Consider the following 17965-nt stretch of genomic DNA (forward strand, 5'->3'; position numbering starts at 1 on the left):
GGGCAGCTGAGGACAGGGGGGGAGGGAGGGAAGGGAAGGGAAGGGGGGAGGGACCGCGGGGCCGCGCCCGCCCCTCTCCCCGCCCGCCCCCTCCCCGCGTCTGTCGCGTCGCTCGGGCCCGGCCCGGCCCGGCCCCGGCGCCTCATTGTGCTTCGCCTCACGCCGGCCCAAGATGGCGGCGGCGCCCGAGAGCCCCGCGAGCCGCCAACGACAATAGAGGGAGGGACGGGACCCGCCGCCCCCCCGGCACCGGCCGCCCCTCCCCGCCGCTCCCGCCGCCCCCCGCCCGCCGCACCGCCCCACGCCCCCGGCCCGGCCCGGCCGCCGCACCCCGCCCCGGCCGGCCCCTCTAGCATGGTGCGGGGCCGCCGCCGCCTCGTCCTCCGGCTGCCGACATGGGCGAGAGGCTGGAGCTGCGGCTGAAGTCGCCCGTGGGAGCCGAGCCCGCCGTGTACCCCTGGCCGCTGCCCGTCTACGTGAGTATGGCCCGGCCCCGCACCTGCCCCGCGCCCTGTCAGCGCCCCCGGCCCTGCCCCGGCCCTGGCAGCCGCCGGGCGATCCCTCAGCGCCGGCCCTTCCCGGGATCCATCGGGTGATCGCCCCTCGTGCGGGAACCCCCCCGGAGCCCCGGCCCCGGGTGCCGCCGCTGCTCGCCTGGAAGTCAAATCCCCAATTTCATTTTATAATTGGTTGACTAAACCGAAGGGCGGGGAGGAGGAGGACTGGTTAATGAAAAGTTTTCGTGTTTTCCTCGCGCTGGGCTCGTGTAACTGATTAATAACCGGTGCTGCTGCGAGCAGGGTGGAATCCAGGGATTCTGGATGGGGGAATAGCGCTTAAATTATGGATGGCCTCTGGTGGTCGTGGGGACCCCCAGGACCAGCCGCAGAGTGGGAATAAACAGCGGCCAGCGGCGGTCGTGCGTCTGGAGGCAGCGCTGGTGTCCGGGGCTGCCGCCAGTCCCCTCCAGCCGTGCCCTTGGAGCTCCCCTTTTATTTATCCCGAGCAGAATTCGAGCCAGCCGCAATCCTCGTGCTTCTAAATAACATGTCACTTGTCCTTGCTTAGCTACCGAGCGGCGTTTTTCCTTAACTTGCCCGACTTTCTCCCGAGCCCGGACGAGCGATGTGTGACCTTGATAACAATGTCCATGTTCAAATTAGTGACAATCCCACGAGAGGCGAAAGGCTCCGGGGAGGGTATTTTTGGATGTGTGTAGGCTTCCTATCAACCCTTGAGCAATTTCTCTCCCTAACTGCATGTAGCCCCTCGGAGCTCAGTTTGCAAAGGCAGAACGTCTCACTATATGTTTACTTGGCGCAGGCACTGTTGATTATCCCTGCGTTCCAGGCTGTGCTGTTGTACGTGAGCCGTTTCCCGGCGAGAACACGCTGGGACGCACAGGCTGGGGCAGCTGATACTGCTGATGTTGTTGCTCGCTTTGGCAATCGCTTGTGTGTGAGTGATTAGGAATATATCGTTCGTGGCAGGGGGAGACGGCTGCCTGCTCCTATCTGCCGCCTGCCTTTCGGGGCTGCTGCTGTAGCCGTGCCTTTCCAAAACATCCTCCATGCAGGCTGGCGTGCTGCTGCCGGCGCGTCTCCCAGCACACACTGGTTAATCGCAGCCTTTCCTGTTTGGGCAGCTCTGTCAGTGTTGGCGGGCGCGCGCTCTGCTCAAATTGTCAGAAACTGAAAGTACAAGCGATGACCGGGTTCGGTTTTTTCCTCGCCAAATATTAACTCGTGTCTCCCCCTCCACCCCCCTCCCCGAGCGGGTTGTGTGAAGCGGAGGTTAAAGATTACGCGGGATAGGGATTGTTCTGGGAGGGAGGGATGTTTTATGTCTGATCACAGAGATTCCTATGGGCTTAAAACCCGAAAAACCGAACCCCCCCGCCCTTTATTTTAAGGGTGAAACGTGTGTTTTGCAGCATGGGAAATAAGGATTTAGTTGATTCGGGAAAGCTTGAGCAGCTGTTTTTGAGGATGGCAGAATAAATAGAATTTCTTCTCGGTTAATCAGAAACGCAGCGGATGGGGGTGGGGGTAGTGGGGGGAGTGTGATCCTCCCCATGTACTGAAAAACACCACAAACCCCAAACATCCTTCCATTAAACCGTCCGCTTGGCCTTGCCAGCTTTTCCAGAGTAATTCCCTTGTGGATGTTTCACCGGGAGCAGCGCAGCATCGCTCCCCACAGCTCCGGGGAGCGGAGCGCGGCCGGGGCGTGCTCGCACACACGCAAACCCCGGCGCTGGCCGCTGCTCCTGCTGAACCCTGGGGCTCTGCAAACAAATCCCTGTGTCCGTGGCAGCGCTTGGCCTGCTGACATCGTGCTCTGCTGAACTGCAGCCGCGCTTTCCCCGCGCTGGCTCGGCCCCGAGCTGCCGGGAGAGCTCGGCTCGCTTTGACGTAAGCAGAACATTTCTTAGTTTCACCGCTCGTGGTTCCGAGGAAGCAAGGTGGGATAGCTGAAGGGAGGGAAAAAACCACAGCACGCTTCAAGTTTTTATTTAGCAGCGTTCTAGTTGCTTCCTGTTGGACTCTGAGATGTATTTTCCGAGGAGAGCTGGAGGGAAAGGGAACGGGAAACTCACGGTCCCGGCTGGTTATTTTTGGTGAGAGCAGCAGCAGCGGTAGGGAGTCATCTTTCCCAACATCCGAGGCTCTGTAGTGTGAACCTGCTGCTCCGTGGTGTGATGTAACCCTGCCTTGAGTAACTTGGCTATTTTTATGCTCTTACTACATCTCAAATTAGCGGCGTCGGTGTTTCTGCGTAGAAGGCTGGTCTCCTATTAATGGACGCCTGGATTAATACCGTGTCTCATTTATTGCCGGGTTGCTGCTTATTTCGTGTATAATAGGAAAAGTGGGGTCTCTCCAGACTGCTGAGTCCGGATAATAGCCCGGCTGACAACCCGGCGCTTGTTGGGATGCTAAAAGAGCCGGGGAGGCTGATGTGAAACATGTATTTCCCTTCGAGTCTAATTAGGGCCGTGGGAGGAGAGAGAGAGCGGCGGTGGTGGTGCAGCTCCAGCCTCCCACTGCCTTCCACACAAAACTGAAAGTGCGGCTCCTTCCCCCGCCTTCCGCCGCCTCAAAGGAAAGGCCACGGTGCCCTAATGAAGCCGTGGTGAGCCGTGCTGGCCGTGCCACACTGTGATGAGTAAGTTGAATAGTGCATGGTGAGTAATCTCTCCTCATGACTCACAAAATATTTTCTGATGTTGACCTCTGTTTTTGTGACTGCCCCACTTAATCAGAGCTGAAGTGAGTGTACTCTTTTGTGTGCTGGTTAACTCCTCGGCTCCCACGTACCTGCCCCACTTTTTGCTCGTGCCATGTTGTCAAGAGACCAGGGATACAGTGTTAAAATTTTAATTTTGATGCTACGAAAGATACAGGCCTGGATAAAGGAAGTATTTGGCTGAGAGACTGGAGTTAATGGATCTAACTGGTCTTAAATAGGCTACTGCTGGTGGAGGATGATGGCATTTTCAGTTGTACTTCAAGTATTTCTAAGCATAACTTGGTACTCATTACTTAGATCTGAAAAGTACAAGGGGTGAAGTCCTCTTGTGTAGTTTTAAGACTTGCAGATATTTATTTTTTTTCCCTCAGGAATTTTTCTTGAAATGGTTCATTCTCTTGTCTCTGACTTTTACTATAGTTAAATTTGAATATGAATTAGGTTTAAATATGAAGATTTTTCATTTTATACCACTGTAAGGTCTGCCTGATCTGTGAGGTGTCTCAGGTTGTACTTTGAACTCTTGACAAGTTCCTGCTTAGAGTTGCAGGCTGTTGTGTGTGCAGGAGGGAGAAAGAGGTGGGGGTGTTGTAGAGTAGATCAGCTCTACAGTCTGGTCTGGCAGGGTTCTGCTGATATATCTGTGTCACCAGAGAGCTGAGGAACAGGAGGTTCAGAGCTGCTGAAGCTGATAATTGTCCCCAGAATTAATGTTAGCTGAACTGCACCCTGTTGCAGCACAGAGCTGGTGAATGTGGAAAAGCCTGTTTGCAGTCTGTCAAAGAGAGGACACTGTGCTTCATTCATTTGCTCTCCTTAAGGCCTGCACTGCTGGGGTTGGCCGTGATCAGTGTCAGTGCTGAGCGGGGACAGGAGGCACAGCCAGGTGCTGAGGGGGAGCCTGCTTGTTCAGGGCTGTTGTGGCAAGTCCTTTCCAGTTTTTAATGTTGCTGGGTGCAGGTCTTTTTCAGAGTGAGGCATTGCGTGGTGTGCTCTGTTCCCTGTGGGGTGGCATTCCTGTGGAAAGTGGCTGCAAGCGTCCTTGTGCATCAGGTTGTTGTGGGTTGTGTTCCCCTCTCCCTGTTTGACTTGCAAGGGCCAGGGGGTTGAGTTGTGACAGTGCTGGGAACTCCTCCTGCAGCCCCTGGGGATCCCAGTAGTGTTGTACTCTGGGTATAGGATCACACAATCATGGAATGGTTTGGCTTGGAAGGGACCTTAAAGCCCAAAGGATCCACCCCCTTCCAATATCCCAGGTTGCTCCATGCCCTGTCCAAGCTGGTCTTGGACATGTCCAGGGTTGGGGCAGCCACAAGTGCTCTGGGCAACCTGTGCCAGGACCTCACCACCCTCACAGCCAAGAATTACCTTCTGCCCTAGTTACCATATGGCAATACCATTTTTTTAATCTACCAAATTTAGTCCCTTTTTCCCGCCTTTGACTCTGTCCCAGGAGGGGTCAATCCTGACTGTGCCACTGTGCACATCTTACTAGGGTGAGGAGGTGCCTCTGCCCTGAGCTGCTGGAGCTTAAGACTCCAAATTAGCACCTGTGATGAGAAGTCTGGCTTGAATTATTAATTTATTTGTCTGTGTTCCTCTTCCTTACTGCTGACTTTCCACTCAGCTGTGATGGCAAGAAAATTCTCATTTTCTAATTGAGTGTTGTCAGAGCATCACCCTGCACCTGGAGGTGTGTGTGTGGCTGCCATGGGAGTAATGGGATACAAGCTTCTTACTACTAGAGTTTGTACAAGTGGGAGGGTGCAGAGTGTGGGTTTTGGGTTTTTTTTTTCCCTCTACTGTCGTGATCCAGCTGATACTATTCTGTCACCAAAGGAATGTGCTGTGCAGGGAGACCTCAAGGGCAGGGAGTGTTAATGAAAACCACAGCCCAGCGGGGATTGTCACCTTTGAAATTAAAGATCAGCGATGGAGATGAATAACAAACCTTGTTTGAGAATTGAATCCTCTTTTTTTTGTGCGTGTCAGTGAGCTTTCCTGGGAAGAGTTTCTGTGATGCCTGGCTTTTGACTTCCCAGGCAGCAGGGCAGGTGTGGGAGTGCTGTAGAATGGTGCTGTAGATGAATTTGGGAAGGACCCAAAGAGGAGCTGAATTGTTCCCTTAGGGTTGGAGCTGCCCTGCTGCTGAGGGTGGTCCTGTGCATCCTGCCCTCTGCCACAGATCCATCCCGTCCTTATTCCATACCCACTGCACTCCTGTGGGATGAGCTGATGGAAAACACGTTTTGTGTGTGCTCCTGGCTTTTCCCTGGGATCAGCCTGTTCTGGAGGGGGAAGGTGAAGCCCCCCTGATCCTCCCTGCGGTCGGGAGTGCCTGTGGAGCTGTGTGTGGGGCGGCTCTGGGAACGGGATCGCTGGAGAGATCTGGGCTGGAAAAAAATGTTTCAGTGTTTTGAGAGGCGGCCCCCCGCCCTGCTCCGTGAAATGTGAGTCAGGGCCTGCCCGGGGCAGCCGGCCCTACAAAGGAGGCAGAGGAGGAAACTTGCTGTGCCTTTGCCAGGCCAAAACCTCCTCACCCCCTGAGTAATCGCCCAGAAATTCGGCAGCCGTGGCTGAGTCCGGGGGGTTTCCCCCCGCTGCTGTTGATGCAGCTTATTGGGAAATGCTTGTGGGGATGACTAATCACTTAGAAAAGCTTGTCTAGCGAGGAGAGGTTTGAACGCTTGAGCACAGTTCCGAGTTCTCAGCACCTCTCTCTCTCTGCCTGCCCTCCCCACTTGTAAAAACACCTGGAGTGGGAAGAGAGTGAGCAGCGTGAAACTGGGAAATATTGACTCAGTCTTTTCAAAAGTACTTGGGTTTCTCTACTGCCCAGCAGATCACAGAGTTGGCACAGTTACATCATTTTTTTCTGCCTTTTTCCCCAGTGCCAGCGGGCTCAGGGATGTGCTCTTGGGGGGCAGACGAGCCCTACAGCGTTAATTGTGCAGCACGTGGGCAGCACAGAGGAGCAGCTTCCTTCTGGGCTTTACCCTTTGAAGTAGAACTTGCCCTGAGTGACAATCGGTGCTTGTTCAGTTCTCAAACTCCTTTTGTTCCAAGCTCTGACCCATTGGGTACAAGATAAATCATGAGTTCAGTTAACAGACTTTTTTTCCCCCCGGTTTGAAAAGTAAAAGTTGGTCTCTTGTCTTGCATCTTAAGACCACGCTAGTATTTATTTTTTTATATAACTGATTTATCTGAAAGGCAACTGTTGAAAGACAGAGTAGCTGTCCAAGACTGCTTGTTTTCCCCCTTTCATTCATCAGCAGATGAGTGAGGATTAATGTTCCTGTCCCAGCCAAAGTTCCAGCTCAGGCAATTCAGATTTATCTACCTAAAAATTCACCCATCAGCTCCAGTTGGACACAGCACTGAAAGCTTTCAGTGTGCCAAGGGAAATCCATGCCCCCACATGCAGCTCCAGCTCTTGTTCTTCATGGCAGCCTTATTATATATGGAGATGATTATCCTTTCATGTCTCAGATACGGGACTGAATTGTGTTGCCTCTGGGAATTTAGGCAAAATATCTTACCTCTTGGTATGTGAGATTTACGGGGGATTTAATCACCCTTCTCCCCAGACGTCCATATGTCTACTTTTGTACTCTTCCTTCTTTCTTTTTCCCCTTTCTCATTGACTTGCTTTTTTTTCTTCCTGCTTTGAGTTAACCTTTAACTGTCTGATTAAAGTTTTGCACTGTAATGATCAACACAAGGATCAGGGGTAGGGTGAATTTATTTGTCCCTTGCAGAGTCTTTTATCACAGATTGATAATCATAAAGTGTCTCAACATATTCTTGCTTCAATTATTTTCTCCTTCCTAACAGAAGGATCCACAGAGGGAGGAAAAGTTCATGTTTGGAATTGTGAACATGTTTACTTTAATGGTAATTATTAAGGACAAAACCAACACTGAAGAGAAACAAGAAATAAAACTGAATAGAAAAGTTGGCCACATGCTGCTAGAGCTATCAAATCAAGTAGGGACTATTTTTAGAGCATAGGAAGAGGGTGAGTATATTTTACAGCAGGAAATGATGGAGTTCAGAGTATTTTGGTTTGTTTCATTTCACAAGTGAATGAGAGTTTTCTAAAAACTAACACTGAAAGAACTTTGTAGTGTTGGATGAAAAATCTAAGGAACTTCTGAAGACAGATAAATGAAGCATTGGAAAACTTTTCTGAATCAAACACTACAGATAGTTCTGAATTAAATTTCTGAGTAAAAATTAATGGGTTTTAATAGTGTTTCTTTGTTTTTCTGGGTACTGTGAAGAGCAGTTTCCTGAGGTTTTGGCATTAATGTGTCATTTACTTCTTGGAACTCAGCACTATTATTATTATTTAACACTAAAATTCTAACAACTGTGAGCTTTTGAGGCATCTTGTTCATTCCTCAGCTGGATTCCCTCTGAGCTGCAGGTGGTTCCCTCTGGTTCCCACATCTGTTGGCAACAAGAGCTGGGAGATCAGGTGCTGGCTCAGGGTGCCCTCTGAGCTCTGGAGCTGGGTTTGGAGTTTTTGTGGATCTTACCTTGGCTTCCATCCCTGCCCCTTACAGCAGTCATTTGAAATTCTGCAATCTGTGAAGAATACATTGTAATATGTAGGCTCATTTTAAGTCTTTAAAGTAAAAGGTTGTGGAAATGGTTGGTGGCTGGAAGTTGATGTTTGCTGTTCAGAACCTCCACAGGATCACTGTTCTGCTACAAAAGTTGAAGCTTATAAAGGAAACCCCATATATATATATATTTTTTTTTTTATCTTTTTATTTTTTTGTACCTAACAGAACTCCATGCCCAGTGGGCTTCAGAAAGAGTACAAGGTTTGGCTGCTAATTTCAGTTATGTGGAATATTTATGTGTATAAAGTAGGAACAGAATTTCTGAGCTGTCCAAGACTGAATTATCTTTACAGAATATAAAGTGGTTGTTTAAGCTGTTGTCTCACCAGTTTTCCCTGCAGGAGATGGGGCTCAGGCTGTGCCATGAGCTTCCTCCCACCGAGGGTGTGGGAAGACCCTGGGCTTGTGAAGGAGATGGTGGCTGCTTTTGGCACCAATTTTGAGACTGTGTGTTCATTTCTTCCCTTGGGTTCTGTGTGAAGGTTTGTTCTGGCAGTGTGGAGGATCAGAGATGTTTTGTGCTCCCCTGTACCTGCATGGGTGGGGTATTTCCCTGCTAGCACAGGCTGTGGCTCCTGGGGAGGTGCCAGTTTGCAGCTGGGACATCTGCAGGTAGAAATGACTCTTGTAATCTCTGTTCCCTTGTGCCTGAGCTGCTCTCACCCTTGGAACAGTGTTTGTGGGTTGGTCTGGTTAAAGGGAACTGAACCAAAACCCCACAAAAGTTTAGTTTTAGTTTAGGCCTCCCCTGCCTCTGCTGTGTGCAAGCACAGGCAATGCTGGCCCAGAGCAACAGGTGACTTTTGGGGAAGTGGTGGCAGGCAGGTGGCTGGGTGGGGTTAAACTGTCTGTGAAATGATGGCAGGGCTGCCTTCCTCTGTTCCAGGGAGTGAAAGCTCAGCAGTTCCCTCTGTCCCAGAATGAGCATTGCTGGGTTCTTGTGCATGTGCACATGGGATCACCACAGCATCTGCCCAGGGCTTCCAGCTGCCTTGGTGTGGGCAGGGTGTGTCACTGCCTAAAACTCACCTGGGAGGGGGCAGTAGGACACACCATTGCTGATTTGACCATTGTGAATTGCTGTTTTACCAAAATAATTGCATTCCCCTACGTATTTTAACATAAACATTATTTCAAACTTTTTTTTTTTTGTGCATAGTGGAATTACTTCTTTTGTCTGGCTCACGCTGGGGAAGCTCATCCTGCTGTGACTGTCCTGTGTGCCTCCAACACTCCTGCAGGCTGATTGCATGTTAATGCATTGACACAGCCCCTCCTGCATGTACCAGGGGAACCATTCCCTCCTGCATCTGGTGCAGTGTCCGTAGCAACAGTTGGGATTGCTGTGTGGAAAGGCAAAACTGTGGTACTGTGGTTGAAGTAGCAGCAGTGAAAGTGCAGTCCCTGTTGCAACCACACTAAATGATTATCCAGAGCAGTTTGGATCTTCTTTCCCAATGCCTGTTTCCTTTGTTAGTTTATTTTGGCTCTTGGGCCAACCCTTTCTTTTCATTTAAATGTTCTTATGTAGCCATTAAGGAGGCCATAGTGACCACCATGTTTTACATTTGGTTTTGTGTGACAGTAACTTAGAAATTACTGAAACTACCTCAGGCTCTGCCTCCTGCTGTGTGAGAGATGGTCTTCCAAATGAAGTCTTGGGAGCTCTTCCTTCCCTTGTCTTTTCTTCCTTGAAACTGGGATGAAAACTATGGATACAAGGTGTTCTCTGCAGGAGATCTCTTTTTATACATTCTTATAAAAATGTATTCTTGTGAATGTCCTTGTGCTTTCTTGATTAAGGGAATGACAGTAATTGGGAGGTTCAAAGGAGACTCTTGGTCCTTGTCTGTCTAGGTAGGAAAAAATGTGCTATGGTTGTTGCTATGGAAGCTAAAATAGCACAATCTTGATTTGGGATAAAATCTGGTAATATTGAAAACTGAATCTCGCTATCCAATATGGAATACTGCATGGAGCTGGCTTTCCCTTACTCAAGGTTTAATTGGCATTTGAAGACAAGGCAAACACCTTAATATGCAAAGAGGTGGAAGGCAGAGCTGGCAGGACATTGAACCCAAGATCCTCCCTTCACTGAGCAGCTCCTGGCTGCTGCAGTGGCTGGAAGAGCTTTGGCTTTTCACAGACTCTTGTGACTCTTGTGTTCAGGTGTGTTGGCCATGGATGTGCTCTGGGCAGGGGAACTGTGCTGGTGGATCTCCCTTTGGTGGGTTAAATGAAATTAAACCCTGTGGGAAGAGGAACACAAACTTCTGACAGGCTGAAATCCCTGGTTTGTGAGGGCATCCTTGTGCCTCTCAGAGTGCTGGATCTTTCCTGGCTCAAGGGAAGCTGCAGCTGCAGTGGCTCATGTTGCCTTTCCTGGTGTCCAGAGAAACCCTTATCATCCTCCCCAGATGGAGGGAAGCGAGGGCCTTGAAAGAAGCACTTGTCCCACCAGCCTTCTGCAAGATTGATTGGCTTTTCCTAATCCATCTTTTTGATCTCTGCTAACCATCTTGTCTGCAGCTGTAACATCCTCTCCTTTGGATTTATGGACTGCTGCCTGGGGAGAGAGAGCTGCCACTGCAGGCAACCAAGCTGTTGTTTAAACCCAGGGGCTGGTGGGACTGACCTCTTTTGTTTTGTGAGTTAAATGGGTCGTGTGGAGATCAGAATTTGGCAAATCCGAATGACTTCTGTTAATCCATGAGTGGGGTCAGTGTTCAGGATTTGGGAGGAGGAGCTGTGTTACTTTGGAGTGCTGGGAGTGTATCCAGACAGGGTCATTAAAAGGTACACAAGTGTTGCCATTGATTTATTTGTAACTGCCTTGTTTCAGCTTTGGTTTTCACACATCTGGTGGACAGGGGAAAGCTGTAGGAGATCTGTCCTTCCTGCTCTGCCCCTGCTTGACCACAGCTGCTTTTCACATTTCTGAAGAGCTGCTTTGGTCACCTGGGCTGTTTTTAGGGGAGGAAGCGTGGTCTGGGGAGTCAGAACTGGCTCTGAAAGGGCAAGGGTTGCTTTGGTGTGGGTCTGTTGAGTCTGGGCAGCCAAAGCTGTGCCCAGAAATGTTCCTGCCTATGAAGAGGAGATAAGGGGTCATAAAAGTCTGTGTAGTGCTGGGAGGGTCAAAGAATGAAGGGATCTGAGCTGTATTTATTTTTATTTTTTTTTTCTCTCCAAGAACTTATCCAGGTTTTTAAACCATTTGTTCACTGCTCAGGTCTGCAGGCTTTTTGGGCCACCTTTTCACTACCTGTGCTGTGTAGGTGATCAGATCTCACAAAGATCTCACTTTCAGAGAATCATGGAATCTCAGATTTGGGTTGGAAGGGACCTTAGATTCATCCAGTCCCACCCCATGCCGTGGGCAGGGACACCTTCCACTCTCCCAAGGTGCTCTGAGCCCTGTCCAGCCTGGATGAGGTGTAAGTTGGCATGTGGGGAAATAAGATTTAGAAAAATATGGTGTTCACCCTCAAGCCCCAATTTAGGCTTACCCCAAGGCTAAGCACAGTTTTGTAAGAGGAATCCAAATAAAAAAAGTTGTAAATTTGGAAGGGTGCTTGGGGTGGTGTTCCTTGCTCCAGGCAGCACTGGCTGCCCAATTTAACTGAACAAGTTCTTTGTGTTTGAGGATGGAAACCAGAGCATTTAAAACTGTTGCTTTAGGTTATAGATTCACTTTAGACTATGGTTTGTTTCACTGAGGGATAACTGTTCTGTACAAACACACCCAGGAGTCTGGGATATGGTACTGGAACACAGAATTAAATCAATATCTTGCCATTTAAGTATCTTAAGGGATGTTAATTTGAAAATTTGATGTAACCAAAGCAGCTACACCTGGAGGAGGGAGGTAGGGCTTTGTATTCAGGGGGAATCACAAACTGTTCCAATAACCAGCTTGTAACAAAAATGTTGCAAACTCTAATTTATATCTTACCTTGCTCTTGTAGAAATGTCTGATTTGGTTGTTTCTAGTAGAATTTGGTGTTTTGTGGAACAAAGTTGTGCACAGATAACTGAGCTGTGGCTGGTGCTGATCCTGTCACGCACACTGATCTCTCTGTATATAATATGTGTTACTGGGGCTGCTTTAGTTTTCTTACCCTGGTGCCAGAGGAAAAGCTGTGAGTGCTGCTTGGTCCTGGAATATCCTGAGCTGGAAGGGACCCTCAGGGATGATCAGTGCAGCCCCTGGCCCTGCCCAGACCCCCCACCAAGCCCACCCTGAGCATCCCTGAGAGCGCTGTCCAAACGCTCCTGGAGCTCTGGCAGCCTTGGGGCCGGGCCCATTCCCTGGGGAGCCTGGGCAGTGCCCAGTGCACTGAGTTCTGGTCATACTGGTGATTTTTAAATTTGTGTTAACAAACAAAGAATGTGATTATAGAAAAAGATAATTATTGCTTCAATATACATATTAGGAAAGAGCTTTTGGGCACTGTCTTATTTGGCTTTCAAATCACATATTAGGGCTTCTTGTATCTGCAAGCTACAAAAGGTCTTTTTTATGAGGAGGTGAAGGGAAAGCTTGAACTCTTAAAAATGTCTCTGTGGTCCAGCCTCAATGGCCTGAAGGGCAAGAGGAGTTGGTGTCTGTAGGAGGACTGAGCTCTGTGTGTGTGGGACAGGAGCTTTGTGTGCTGGGGGCAGTGGTGTGCTCAGAGTTCCTGGCACCAGGCTCCTGTGCTCAGAGTTGTAGGAACATGTGGCTGGAGAAACCTGTTGTAAGAATTGCAAGTGTGAAGCTGTTCAGTCCTGCTGGCTGGAACTGTACTCCAGTGTTTTCCATAGAATGTTGGATGCTCTTTGAAGTGACTTTTGAGAAAGTGTCTGCTTTCTTTCTGTTACTTTTCCAATGAAATATCTTGGCAGAAACTATTGAACTTTCTCTGGGAACTCACATTTCAATTTAAAATTCAGCATTTAGGTTGAAGACAGAACTCTGTGAAAAGTTCAGCTGGAGAGGGGTTGGCTGCAACAACTCAATGTGTGTTTAACTTCAGTTTGTTTTAAACTTATTGTGAAGAGCTTTGGGCAGTCTCAATAATTACTGCAGACTGCAACTCCTTACTTTAAATACTTTCCACATTAAAGAGATAAGGCTGATTGTGAAAAGCTTCAATTTATATGGCTCAGAAGATTCCAAGGGCCTCTCAGACGACATAAATACAGGAACATTGGAAAGTACACCCAGGCCAGGAGCAGCACGTAGTGTGCTCCATCCCCTCCAGTGCAGGGAGGAGGGAGAGGAGGGAGGGAGAGCAGCCTGGAGAGGAGGAGGGTGAATGGAGCTGCTCTTTGTGACAGGGAGCACTGTGGTGGTATCATCTCATCTCGTGACTGGGAACAGAACACAGAGGCTGCTTGAGCCTCGGCCAAAAGGCTTCTGCACGCGGGATTCCAGGATTGATGGAGTCTGTGGGAGGCTCTTCCCCAGGAGGTTCCACTGCCAAAGCCCTGTGGGTGTCAGAGTCCAGCACGACACACGAGCACAACCTGTCTGCAACCTGAGTCACAGGCACTGCAGCTGGGAAAAATAATAAAAAACACCTGAACTGAGCCAAAAACCCCAAACTCAGAGCCATGGCTGAACTGGAGAAGCTTCAGGCCAGCTTTGGGGGTGCAGGGTAAGGTTGATCAGGCTGCTGGTGCTGCAGCAGAGCCATCAGGGATCACCATCCATCCTCCCCTGGGGCTCCAAAGGGTTAAAGCTGCTGCTCTGAGCTCTGGTGTGTGTCTGAGTGAACCAGTGCATCTGCCTGGGATGCTGATGGCAGAGCCTGGAGCAGGGTCAGGATTTGGGGAGTTTGGAGGCTGATAAGAGAGGCTGGAGCAGGATCAGGGCTTTGGGGAGTTTGGAAGATCCATGGCAGAGGCTGGAGCAGGATCAGGATTTGGGGGGGGGTTTCTATTCCATTTACCTTTTGGTTGCCTCAGACTCCCTGTCTGAGCCAGTTGCCTGAGCACAGATGTGATGCCTGTTGCTCTTCAATGTCTTTTCTGATTAAATCATGCAACCATAGTGATGAAATGGGGCTGGAAGTTTCTCTAGGAAAAGGGAAGCTGCTCTATATTCCCTTCAGATATCTTTCCCTTTTCCCCAGCCAGCTCTGCTTTGAAGAAATGTAGGAGATCCTACTAGGTTTTTATATTTTTATTTTCTATTTATTTTTTAAAATTTTTTATTTTTTAATTTTTTTTTTGCGAGACTTGAGACCTTGGGAACTTCTCTGCTCAGCCAAAGCCTGTTAGACAGCAAAGTAAAACTTGGGAAGTGTTTCAGCATGGGAAGTTCAGCAGCAGTAGATGTGGAACTGCTTTGGATTTCTTTATTCCTAGATAATGTCACAAACTAAGCTCAAAGGCCCCTTCTGCCTGGAGTTTCCACGTGAGGTTGTGCAAAGTCACTTAAATTGGCTGATCTGTAGTTGTAGATGTGAATTGTGATATATTATTATGATTTTTTAGATTGATTTTTTTTACTTTTTAACCCAAGACAGAGGAATTTGTTAATTAGAAAATTTTTGTCACTTATAGGGGTGCCATGAAGACCTGTAGGACAAGGGGTCTCTGTGTGCTCTGCTCACACTGCAAGTGTCCAGCCCCAGCAGTGGGGAGTAGGATTTCCTCCCAGGAAATGGTTATATCAGAATAAGCCTGAATTCACTTTTCTGGTGTAATGTGCTTATGTTGATAAAGCAAATTCTGACTCTGCAGGAAGACAGTTTTTACTGGGAGAGCTGGATCAGCCCAGGGGGGCTCTGCTGGGATAATTCTGCATGGAGTGAAACGTGAACATTTCTGGGGGATGTTTATGGATGAGCTGCTGTCCTGGGTTATTCTTACACTTGGTAGATAAGAAATGAGAAGAAAGAGAAGTTCTCCTCCCTCCTTGTGCCCTCCTTTCAGTGCACAGAGAAAAGAGAAGAGAACACACTCTTTTATTTGTGTGCTGAGAGGCAGGAGCAGGTTTTAGTTTGGTTGCTTCCCTGGTTTCTAGGCCAAGATTTATCAAAAGAATTACCTGACATTCCTGGGAGACTGGATTATGGATGCTGCTGTTTTCTGCAGGGTTTGGACTGTCTCAGACTGGAAGAAACACAGCCCCAGATCTAATCTGTGATGTTTGGGGTGCTGCTGTGGCAGCAGCGAGCTGTTAAATGTGGCCAAGGCAGTGCTGGGCTCCAGGCTCTGTATGTTCCATCCCAAGTGTCCTGGCTACTGTTGTTGGCTGTTTTTCCTTCTCCATGTTGTAACTGGGATGATTTGGTTTTCTTGCCTTAGTGTTCTGCATGACTTCTAGATTTGGAGTTAACTTTTTGTCATCTGAAAAGTAGAGCTTTTTTCTGGTAAAATACCGTTCTCTCTTTAATTTAAGTTCTTTAAGTTCTATTTTAATTTTAAAATAAATCAAATTAATTAAAGTTCTATTTTAATTTAAAAACCAATCTAATTTAATCTAATTTTCTTTAAGTTCTATTTTAAAACAGCTTTAGTGCAGAATACCAGACTGATTTGGGCTAGAAGGCACCTTAAATATCATTTACATTCATCTTCCACCATCCCAGGCTGCTCCAAGCCCCATCCAGCCTGGCCTTGGGCACTTGCAGTGATCCAGGGGCAGCCCCAGCTGCTCTGGGCACCCTGTGCCAGGGCCTGCCCACCCTCACAGACAACAATTCCTTCCCAATATCCCATCTAACCCTTCCTTCTGTAAGTGGGAAGCCATTCCCTCTTGTCCTGTCACTAGCTCCACATATTAATATTTCCTCTACCTCCTGTTTGTGAGCCACTTTAAGGCACTGAAGGATGGCAGAGCTCAGAAGGTCTTGTCTGTTTGTCCATCTGTCCTGAGATTTTTAACCAGGCATCAAAAGGGCTGTGTACAGGTTTCTTGGAATGAGAACTTGGCTGATCCCAAGTATGTGAACTGGTTATACAAGGGAAAGTATGTTTCCTCCTAAAAAATAGAAAAGCTGAGATACTGATGAAAAATGTTTCCATTTGACTCAGATCATGTCCTTCCAGGTCTTGAAAATGAGATAATCCAATCATTTTCTCTCATCAACTGTCAGTGGTTTTCTTCTTCCCTTCCCTTCCTTCCCCTGCCTCCAGTCCTCTCCTTTGTTACCTGTCTCTGCCCTTTGCTACAGAATTTCCCCTGGTAACTCTACAGAAATGTCATTGCTGCAGCACAAGACAAGGGAAATGATTTGAAGCAGCCTTTGCACTTGTATTTCTGGAAGGGCTGTAGATACAAGACTCCTTATTAAAAGGTCAAAGCCACTTGCAGAAACAAATGTCTAAATATTACCCCAGCTATGTGCAGATGGACTCTGGTAACTAAGGCTTCACAAGCTGGATACATCAGTGTGTGTAAGGAACTCCTGTGGCTTCCCTAAAATAGAACTTTTTTGTACAATGGTGTAATAAATGCAGCTCCAAGGGCTCTTTTTAGCATGCATTTGTAATAATTTGCTAAACCCACTTGCACTTTTGTTGCTCCTGAATAAACCCCTAAATTAAATCAACAAACCTCCATGTCTCACCCTGGTGTGGATGTGTGATTCTCAAGGTTTGGTGTGTTTTGGGTTTCAGCTCATGAGCAGGGCTGCATATCCAGGCCTTTTTCTGTGTGCTCTGAGGGTGTTTTTGCTGTTCCCATTGTTTATTGGATGTTTTATTTTAGGAAGCCGTTCCCTGTGTGAGAATCTCACTGCCCATCTGGAGCTGGGAGCCTGTGCCAGCTGCTGGGCCAAGAGAATCAGCTGTTCATTGGGAACTTGCAGTCAAGTACCTGCTGCATCCCAATAATCCCCAATAATCCCCAGCCACACGGTCCCTGACTGCAGGGAATGACAGAGAAACAACTAGAATGACAGTTCCTTCATATCAATCAGAGACACTTGAAAGATTTATTTCTTTAAGCTTTATTTTTTCTTAGAGGGCTCATTTTGATGGTTTTTAATGGGTGGAATTCAATGACTCCTTTCCCAGTATGCTTGGCACCTGTATCCTCTAAACCACTATGATTCCTGTAAACTCCTGACAAACAGCACCTGACATGTCTTTTTTTTATTTAATTTCAGGACAAACACCATGATGCTGCTCATGAAATTATTGAGACAATTCGGTAAGTGCTCGGTGCAGCCTGGTTGGGACCCTTCCTGTGCCTCTCTGCAGCTCTGGGAAGGGATGTCTGGAGTCAGGAGATGCAGCAGCAGGGCAGCAGTTACCATTTAGCAGCTCTGAGTTATTTTCTGAGCTGAATTTGCTGCAATACAGAGCTCCCTGCCAAATAGATTTTGTTTTATCTTGCCATATTCCATTCTGTTTTGAACAGAGTTAAAAATGAGTGATGGTGTTCAGCTTTAGTGGCAGTTTGTATTTGAACTTTGGACAGACAAAGTTAAGGAAATATCCTTGGCTTGATGTGTTATGTCCTGGTCTTGCCTCTGCCCACCCTCTCTGTTTCCCCTGTTGCTGTGATCTTGCAGCATTTGGGTTGTTTGGCAATGATCTCCCTGTAGCATTCCTCTTAATCCTGCTGATAGAGTTGGAACAGTGTGGGGAAAATGGGAGGATAAAGGTGAAAGACAACTGTGAGGAGCAGAAAGTCAGAGGATTTCCCAACACGGGCTCTCAGGACGTGACTTGCTGTTATTTCAGCAGGATTAGGAAGGGACTTGCCAAAGAACAACTTTTAATAAATGCTACATGAATTCCCCAAACACCTGAGGGATGAGGATGAGTTATCCCCATTACAAAGCTGTTCTTGTTAACTGTTTTAGATCCTTACATGCTGCCCTTGGCTCAGCTCGAGGCTGTGTCTGCAGCAGGTTTTAGTGCTTGGGTAGTGCAGATACAGGTGAGGGAGGAGGTGCTTTACCTGTAGAACCACCTGATCTCAATTTATCACATATGGCAAAGGTGGTAGTGAGCCTTGTGTGCTCCCAGTGTGAGTGTGAGAGAGCCAAATGCTTGATAACATCGCTCACTCTCATGAAATCAGAGCATTTCCCATGGTCTGGGGTGGCAGAGGATATGGAATGAGGCTGGAACTGAAA

At 48.1% G+C, this 17965-nt stretch overlaps 1 protein-coding gene across 25 annotated transcripts in view; it reads left to right on the forward strand.

Annotated features, from left to right (window-relative positions):
- Nucleotides 1-215: 215 nt before the first annotated feature.
- The window catches only part of DOT1L (DOT1 like histone lysine methyltransferase), a 68063-nt gene continuing 50313 nt past the window's right edge, over nt 216-17965 (forward strand). For 6 of the 25 annotated variants that reach the window (XR_015279123.1, XM_086862454.1, XM_086862463.1 and 3 more), the window contains exons 1-2: nt 246-476; nt 16988-17031. Coding sequence is in view for 21 of the 25 variants with exons in the window: in XM_086862454.1 (XP_086718580.1) it covers nt 396-476; nt 16988-17031 (125 nt within the window). In the remaining 4 variants the exon portion in view is untranslated. Of the gene's footprint in view, nt 477-1063; nt 1459-2968; nt 3188-16987; nt 17032-17965 lie in introns of those variants that run through there. The other 19 variants (XR_015279121.1, XR_015279122.1, XM_023942749.2 and 16 more) reach the window with 8 other exon arrangements.

This window comes from Cyanistes caeruleus, chromosome 25 (genome assembly GCF_971803275.1).
Source record: "Cyanistes caeruleus chromosome 25, bCyaCae1.hap1.1, whole genome shotgun sequence".
In the NCBI taxonomy this organism is placed as follows: Eukaryota; Metazoa; Chordata; class Aves; order Passeriformes; family Paridae; genus Cyanistes; species Cyanistes caeruleus.